This window comes from Opisthorchis viverrini (genome assembly GCF_000715545.1).
Source record: "Opisthorchis viverrini unplaced genomic scaffold opera_v5_656, whole genome shotgun sequence".
NCBI classification, from domain to species: Eukaryota; Metazoa; Platyhelminthes; class Trematoda; order Opisthorchiida; family Opisthorchiidae; genus Opisthorchis; species Opisthorchis viverrini.
In genome coordinates, this window is record NW_008752302.1 from 73098 (window position 1) to 82181 (window position 9084).

Below are 9084 nucleotides of genomic sequence, written 5' to 3' on the forward strand. Positions count from 1 at the left end.
TGGATACAACGAAGGTTTTGTTCGGTCTTTGTGTGACCCAAGTAGACGAATGTGCCAATGGGGGAGAACTCTCCTGTCCACCTCGAGGTCACTTCAAGAATCGACACTATCCATTTGGTTAAAAATAGAGACGTGTTCTTCTAAGTGTAAGTACGTTCTGTGAGTAAGCTCTGTATCAAACGATCTTTCTCATCTGCAGCGCACTCGCAACCGCCTTCATCAATTGTCACTACGTTGATCTCAGGAAATCTAGTTCACTGTCCCGATGCACAATGCCCAACCTGGATTAATCGCGATGGGGGGCGAGATGGCTCAACCGGTTGGAGCAGGAATTTACTGACCGGAAGGTCCGTCATCCGAAGCCGACCTCTACCCCTCGACTTCCCCTGTCTAGGCGTGGGCAACCTGGCAGTATCCCAGCCCTCGTACTTCCTCCGAATAGCATGTCACTTAGGCACCGAAAGGGTGCTACAGCTGAACGATAACCTTATTATGCGATTGACTACATGCGAATTATGGACCAATAAGTGAATTTTTGTCGGTTTATTGGGGACCCAATAGTAAACATGCATCATAAAACCCCGATGTCTTTCTTCGTAAGGTGTACTCTCTCTATTTTGAGACAAATTTTTGCTTCTCGCTATGTGTTCATGACATGGAACCGATACTCGTGGTTGGTTGTCTAGAGTTTTCATCGACATTATCAGCGCTCTTGTATGAAGGAAGTGTACCTGTGTTTTTCACATGAAGTTTTAGTCAGCCACAAGCAGCGAAGCGGTAAACAGCTGTTTCGCCCCCTTAGTCTCTTCAGAAACTTATTTGCCCGGACTTGAACTACGGAGCACGGACCCAAGCATACAATCCTCCGGGATTTCGACCTGGTATACGGGGAGTTTTTCAGCCTCATCTCAACCCTTACTCGAATGCAATTCATCCGTCTAGGGGTCTGTCACCATCCTCCTGATAAGGGAATGAAGTTGAAGCCCCGGGGACCCATTTGTTCTTCTCTGACCTCAGTTTGTTCGTTGGCCAAAAGTCACTAGTCCGGTGGGCCCATCGCCATTCAACCGCCCATTTCTACATCCAGGAACTGCTTCTGGCAAATAAGTCAGGCAACAGCATCAACAGCGAGCGAAGAGCCGAATGTACGAATTGGAATCGCTCGAAATCACGTGACCGGACGCGCGTCCGAAGAGTAGAGCAACTATTCATCGTCGAAGTCTACCTCTTCTCGGTGAAGCGTGTACAAACTTACAACAGCACTCAACGTGAGCCCACCGACGTACCGCTCCCTCCCCCGCCTCCCACACACGCATACAACGCACGAATGATTTCAGGTAGATGAGTGGTGAAATGTTTGCAGCAAAACTCTCAAGCCGAGCGAACAATCCAACCACAAAATCGCTTTTCAATACGTACTCAAGTTCAACAAACTGTGAAAACTTTCAATATGGAGTTCATCCTACAAAGGGATTCAGAAAGCACTAACAAACACTGTATCACAACTGGTTCTCAGAGGAAAGCGTCCCACAGGACATCCTCAGAGGAGGTGCTCGAGAATCACCAGATCGGAATTCATGAGCTGCATGCTGCGTAGCAGAATGTCGACATTGCTGTCTGCAGGTTCGAAATTCTCTGAAGTGGTATTGATTAGACCCAACTAGAATGAAACAGTGATGTGGTGTTTCCTGACTTTTCAGCCTACCTTAGAGGAGGGCTTTCCGGTAATCATGCCTCTGAGACACTTCCGTTGTACAACTGCCACTGAACAAGGCAGGAGAATTTAGATACGGTGAGATCACACCGATGCCTAAACATAGTGATAATTGAAGGCTTGTATCATGACGTCAGAGTCGTCGGTCGCGAAGAGACTGGACCTTATGGTGGCTTGGCGGCCTGCGTACCCCAGTAAACCATTGAGCTGTACTGGAAGATGCCTGTGTAGCATCTGCGGAGTCTCTCCTACCGGGTTGGTCACTGACCGGAAGCCTTACAATCACAGGCTCCTGGCCCTCCAGATTTGGGGTTAGATACTCTGGGCCAATCGATTAGTCTCAAGCTAACTGCTGTTGCCTAGCCGTCAGGATTTTGAGCCATCGGCTTTAATTGAAAACCCCAATCGTCCTTCTATTCGGGTTTAGACACCCTGACAGTGTTTCAGCCCACATACCGGCCGTCGTCCGCAGCCGGTTCGCTTTATTCGCTGCATCCAGTTGGGTACCCGGGGGCGATGTTATGCGACTGCTCCATCTCTTATGGCAGTTGGGCACCAGTGTGTGTCACTTATTGTCAGTGTTGATGATGATATTGATAACCTCTCAGCCACACTAACATAACTACACATTCGTGAGGTCATTCAACTTGCCCGCGCCTCTTGCCAATAAAACCTGATCTCAAAAAGCCTACAGGGACTGATCGTGCTTTTTGTCGCACTGTGGCTTCCACAACTGTTTTGCTGCCAGAGAGACGGAGACGCATTTAAGTGATCTTTGTTTATTTGCTTGCTTATAACCTGGCTATACAACTCGCGTGGCGCATTCCGATTGTCGGTGACCATGTGAGGTTTCGCTGGTCCCATGTTGCTGCACAGTAGTCACACCACTACTACCTTAAATCGTTTTTTTTTTCTGGTTGGACTGTCTTCTTGTGCCAACATGTGTAACCGTAGTCGTAAGTCACATATAGAGTTGGATTTTGGAGAAACTGTTGTTTGTTCGATCCCTGTCACGCCAAACTTATTCATGTTTGTGCTGTGATTCGACCTTCCCTCCTCTTACATTCGCTTCCATTCTCTCTGTCGATTCGATTTCATTATCATTCTTGATATCCACATGGTTCATCTCCATTTTTTCCACCGGATGAGCTGACACCAAGTAGAGAAGCCTGATAAACACTAGTCCCATATGCGCCCGACCAACCGAACGTCTCTGGTCAGAAACGTCCCAACCACTCCATCAAGCTGTCCTTTGTAGGCGTAGCCTAATCGATCCGCGTTTTCATCGCTTTCTTTGTATTTCCCTGTTTCTCATCTGACTGGCACCCGTTTTGCAGTTCCCGGGCCCGATATCCTCATCTGTAGAATTTTCTGAGCTCAAGTTCAAATCATTAATTCACCGTCATTGTGTTCGTTGTGGCTACTCTTGCTAATATCATGTCAAATACACTTCCGAGCAATCATCTTCATCGTATTTGACTGCCTCGCGCACTGAGTGATCGTGTACATATCATCAGAAGTCTAGGACCGTTTGCTGAAGAGAGTGCTGTTCTCCGTGCACAACTCATAGTGGTGGGAGCAGAGAGGTAACCAACCCTTGACCTGGCAAAGGAGTATGAAGGAGATCACGAAACGCTTGGGTGCTGTCGGTGCTACTCGCCTTCCAGGGTGAGGACCGCGTGATCCTCACTGTGCCTGGTTTGAGACGCTTCAAGATATGGCTATCACCCGATGTCAGTGGTGTTCTTGCTGTCAGTTTCCTTCCAGATTGCCCGAATGAGTGTCTGGAGAAAGGATTATGGAAAGCTTGCACTAAATCTCTTCCGTACCCTCCTTTTCTTCTTTTCTTCACTATAACCCTTTCGAATGAATCATGGTTGTACGGCAGCGAAGCAACGGTGTTGAACGCTGATGTCATGCTGTCGATGATGATGGGATCTTGGGCCAATTGTTGACGGGACCTCTTTGGTTTGATCTAGTTTTATAGTCCGCCTCCAGCTTTTTAACGAGGGGGTGGAAGTTGAGTGAGCCTTTTCCCGCGCGGCTTCCCGAGTTTCGGCCTCTTTTTCATACATGGTTGTACGTAGCAAGGGATGGTAATTTAGGGTATCTTGAGTGAGTAAAGTATGTAAAGGTAAGGATATTTGAGGTGTCAGGAGTGGGACTGGAATCACATAGCTTACACACTGTATCTGGAACAATGATCACTTTCGGTCTTCCGAAGTCCTGCGTGATCCGCATCTGCTGTTATTTACGGGGTGACAGCTTCAGTCGTCAATATCCATGGCTGGACGTTTTCACGTACATCCTGCGCAGGCCGTTCATCAGTATTGTGCGCATGAACGACAGTCTGGTCGTTTCCGTTAATTGACTAACTCATGACGCAGGCCTTCTTTGATTTTGTTACAGATTTTACCTTCATAGTATGGAGAGAAAAATTGTTCAGCTGTAGCACCCTTCCGATGCCTACCTGCCATTCCACCCGAAGGAAGCATGAGGGCTGGGATACTGCCAGGTTCCCCTAGCCTAGACAGGGGAAGTCGAGAGGCAGAGGTCGGGCTCGAACCACAGACCTTCCGGTCAGTAAATTCGCGCTCTAACTACTTGAACCATCTCATAGTAAGAGCCTTGAAGCTTATCCATCCATCTTACGATCCGGTCGATCGTTTCAACCCTGGTAACAGCGCCCAACTTGTCATTATTCCAGTTTTTGTGTTTCTAGCTAGCTACATACTACTGAAGCATTAAAGCAACGTGGCGCTCCCCCCGAGGTTTTCATAAGCTCGACTCCTAGTTCAGGCTCTTCAATCTGTCTTTGCTGGTTATACTCGGCTTTCCAACGTTTTGCCGTAGTCTGAACGGAAAGTCGTGTTTAAATGCACAGCCGTTCGGTTCCGATCGGTTCTGTATGCAACCGCTGTTTGACGAACTGTGTGATTCTCGTAGCGATCCTAACTTCATCGGTTTTTTTTTCAAGCGGAATGAAAGTGTCGGTATTCATCACCATTGACGTCGGCATGTGCCCTCATGAGCCTTCATGAATAGTCGGTGTGTTATGTGATAAAATCTTGTCGGATCAACGTTTCTCTGTCAGTCTTTTCTGGGATTCGTTTGCTAACGAATTCCATTTCTGCTCATCTCCGATTGCTGGTGATCATCTTTCTCTCAAGTCTGTTTCATGTACACGGACCGTATGCAGACCCTCACATATGATTCTTTACGTGAACATCTATGCTGCTGCGCGTCCCACGTGATCAACCTTTCAGTTTATGACATTCCTCTTCGTGTGCATACACACACAGAATATGTCATCTAGGCTTCGTTCTCTGTTTACCGTGAGGGTGTACTCTCTCTCTCTCTCTCTCTCTTCCTTTCTCTCTATCTCCTTTTCTGCCTTTTATCTTGGACTATGCATTAATGACCTTACGAAACGTACATGACTTAATTTGGTATGCAAAAGTCATTTTGACGAAATTTCTTCTCACCACACTGGTCGGTTTCACCGCATGACCCCTGGTAGTCAGTCTCTCGTCGTGCAAACAAGGTGTGCTGTCGTACGACTTGAGTTTTTTATTCTGTTCCGGTTCTGCTTTGGTAACCTGAGTTTTTGCTTTGATAGAGGTGTATTGATCATGACTGAATACCATACGTTACAGTCCGTCGTTTCGAATTTATGGACCCTAATGTCAAAAGACCTTGAGTAAAAGTTTAGGGCAGTAAGATTTCTACGCAGCCCTGTCGAGATTCTGTTGACCCGGTTCTCATGACGTTCCGGAAGCTCGTGGCTGTTTGACCGAAAGATTAGCCAGAGGTGTGCGTGAACGTCAAAACGATCGTATTCACTGCTAACTCAGCAGTAGTATTAATCTCACCACTCAACCGGCGTTTTCCACTGAAGTTCACAAGTGGTCTAATCTGGCAAACGCTCAACGCAAATTTCAGACGACCGCTGTTAGGAACAAAAACGATATCGTTCAGCTGTAGCGCCCTTTCCATGCCTAGCTGCCGTGCCGCATGAAGGAGGCACGAGGGCTGTGATACTGTCAGGTCGCCCAAGCCTAGACAGGGGAAGTCGAGATGCAGAAGTCGGGTTCGAACCACGGACCTCCCGGTCAGTAAATTCGTGTTCTAACCCCTTGGTCCAACTCGCCCCATTTAGGAACACTTGACATCCCACAAACTGGATAAATTTTGTTGACGAAAATGGAAGCCACCAAAAAGTTTTTAAGGGAAATAAATGCCTTCTAAGGCATTGAACAAATTGGAAATGAGTTGATCGCGTGAAATCGTTTTTGCTATTACGATCCCCTTCGAACTGGTGGTATTTGTCCTCAAATTACTTGTGAACGGTCTCAAAACAATTCGGATGGGGGGTGTCCCAAGGCTAAACCAAAACTTCCGTGTGCCATAATGTCCCTTCCAGGGGGGGATTATATGCCCCCTTCTTTTAAGCAGTACAATCTATGGAAGTGGATCATGCCTGTCAAATTTGCGCATTTGGCTATTTCCTCTTCGTAATAAAATGACTGTCTTCAGTAATTTTGTCTAGCTGTGTTCGTCGCGAAAAAAAGCAGGCTTTTGGCCTTCGGCTGGGGAGGGGGATTTAATTCTAGACTGTAGTTTACCAGGAAGGCCCCTGTGGCCCTCTTCAAGAGGACACTCACTCTTAAGAGAGTCTTTCTTGGTGAACTGTTGTCTCTGTCCGAGCCGTGGCATCCAAACTTCACCGGCTTCGGAATCAGTACATCCAAATTCTGGGTTTTTGGTTCACCAAGAAAGGGAGAAAGATTTTTACGAAAGCAGTCCAAGCGTAATTACTCACCTCTCCTTTTTCGCTTGGCCTTAATACAGACATTACGTGTATTTTTGACATCTGCTACCCTCACGTCCCTCTCTTCTCTCTGATGATAACCTACCTTACACTCAACTCTTGCTTTCACGTAGTTTCTCACTTCAACAGCACATAAATAGTTGCCTACTGTAGCCTCTTGTTTGCCGTAGATTTCTATGGCATGTTGGTCGATCGATGCTCTTCGAGTTCATTATTTGCTGTTCACCGATGACCTGACCCACCGAATTCCTAATGAGCCCTTCTTAATTGCTCGTCGAAGCCACAGTCTATGTGAGCTGAGCACTGTGTGTGCGTCCTTGGCGCTCCTCTGCCATGATGTGATGTGTCTGCAGCCTGGTTAACCCGGTTCCTGATCCACTTACTATGTGTTTTTCGCACATCTCTTGGTTCCTGGCTATGATCACCTGAGCGGCTCTGTACGTGCTACTGATTGGCTGCATATCACATGTATTTGAGAGGAAAAGAGGTGCCCCAATAACGACAAAATGCCCGGCGATGTATTGCTTCTACCGCATGAACGACTTACTTCGTGACCAATCCGGTGGTTGGTAACTCTTTACTCAGTTTCTCTAAGCTAATAAACCAATTCATTCCCCCTATCATCCACTCAGCACTGTCTCCAGTGATCTTGTTTGACACTGGGCAGCCAGCTGATTGCGTGTTTTTGGACTCAGAATTAATTTGCTATTCAGTTGAGTTTCACTTCGCCATATTTCAAAAGGGAGGCCTTTGTTGTGGATTTCAACAAATGCATAAAATCATCAGGCTAGACCGCCTTTGCTCGAAGCATTTTAAGACGAACTGATCCAACCTTTTTTAATCCATCTGCTGGATCCCGATTGCCTTATTTCTTATCCATGTGATTGACAGAAACCCCCTGTTTTCAGCCTGCTCGACATGGCGAGTTGCTTGGTCAATTCTTCGTAAGAATAGTACGCTTGCTTTTATACCAAAGCGTTGTTGCAACAACCTTCGTGTTGGACTTACAATGATCAATCCACCAAAATTACACAAAAGTCATTGTAAAATTCGGCACACAAGTTGTCGAACAATAATGTTTTCGTGATGTCTTCTTTCCTTCGATACAAATTGAGGGATTATAGGTGAAACAAGTGTAAAGTGGCGTCGGTTGGCAAAACCGTAAAAGCGATCGATTGGCGTGAGTGGACAGCGGTCACCCATGCAGACCGTTGAAGACTCAGTGCGCGTACGAACAGTTTCCGAATGCACAAATTCGAATTGCATGAGCGAATCTGGGCGACCTCAGCCATGGGCAGACACTGATACGGAACATATCCTGGTCGTTTGCTAGTCGCTGGACACAGTTTTTGACAAGCATAGTCATAACTAATCATATAACTCGTGGGCAACCACTTTACTCAGAATAGACCCTCTCGATCAGCGAAAATGTGTGGTGCTCCATTATTCTAGCGAAATACACTTATTTGCAAACTAATTTGGTTTTTCAAGAGACTCACCTTGAGCTCAGCTGAATCTCTTGTTTGTGATGTTCTCGGGCAACTGGAAACGTAACTGCCGTGTCGTGCGGTCTGTACAACGCTGGGTGTAGAGGCATCAGCCGAATCATTATGAAATACATTTTGAGTGGAGCGATACGTTTTTTCACCGTTTTCTCTATCCCCCCTCTTGTTTGCAGGGCATGAACTTCATTTTTCGTCTGGCTTTGTCGTTGCTCAAATTCTCCGCCGAAAAACTTCTTGCTTCTGATATGGAAACCATGGTGGTGGTGAGTAAACATCTACTTCCTTCTGTTTTCTGTTGACTGGCGTGATGAAATCGGTACACTGTAGCCTTTGTTATCGTTGGAGGGCCTGAATTTGGTATTGTGTCATCTGTGCTTGGAATTCAGTATTTTGGGATTTATTTGGGGGAGGGGCTTTAAAGATCCGCTTTCTTGTTCTCCAAGGAGACCCTGGCCTTTATCGATCCGCAACTGCATGATCCATCAGTCGCAACCCTGTATGTGATCACTGGAAGAGGTCCTCTGTCCTCGACAATTGCACTCGGTTGCACATGAATTTGGTTTTTACGGGAGACTCATATGAATCTCAGGTTTATAATAAGCTACCTGATGACCCCCGTGAAGAGCCAAACTGGTCGTGGGCTGTCGAAGAACGTCGTGACTGGTTTGCTCCAACAAAATCCTCTGTCTTCCTCAATGACCTGCTTTTTTTTAGTAGGTAGGCAATTGTACTAAAACCTGACTCTTAAGGCACCCTTTAATGATCTATAGGGTCGGACCAGTAAATCCTACTGCCATGTTACGAGGCTCCTGTGCAGTAGTGGAACCGAAAGAAGTATGAAAAAACACCGTGCGCAACACAAGTCTTAGTAGTTGAAGGTGCCAGGACGAACCAAGTGATCCAGGCACTTTGTAGGCCATCATTACAGTCATTCCATTTGTGATAATCACACCCTCGGCCGGAAGAGTTGTTCATTTTCCTAGACTTCTCTTGAACTACCCCCCCCCCCGCCACAAACAAAGTTGGCTTTATTG

General features: G+C 46.6%; 2 protein-coding genes across 2 annotated transcripts in view; one reads left to right on the plus strand and one right to left on the minus strand.

Annotated features, from left to right (window-relative positions):
• Positions 1 to 9084, plus strand: part of T265_15600 (hypothetical protein) — a gene marked incomplete at both ends in the record, with an annotated part of 92488 nt that overhangs the window by 54343 nt on the left and 29061 nt on the right. The window contains one exon of the mRNA XM_009178722.1: positions 8224 to 8313. Within this exon, the coding sequence (XP_009176986.1) occupies positions 8224 to 8313 (90 nt within the window). The remainder of the gene's footprint in view (positions 1 to 8223; positions 8314 to 9084) is intronic.
• Positions 1 to 9084, minus strand: part of T265_11902 (hypothetical protein) — a gene marked incomplete at both ends in the record, with an annotated part of 53082 nt that overhangs the window by 34397 nt on the left and 9601 nt on the right. Inside the window, one exon of the mRNA XM_009178723.1 lies at positions 8045 to 8290. Within this exon, the coding sequence (XP_009176987.1) occupies positions 8045 to 8290 (246 nt within the window). The remainder of the gene's footprint in view (positions 1 to 8044; positions 8291 to 9084) is intronic.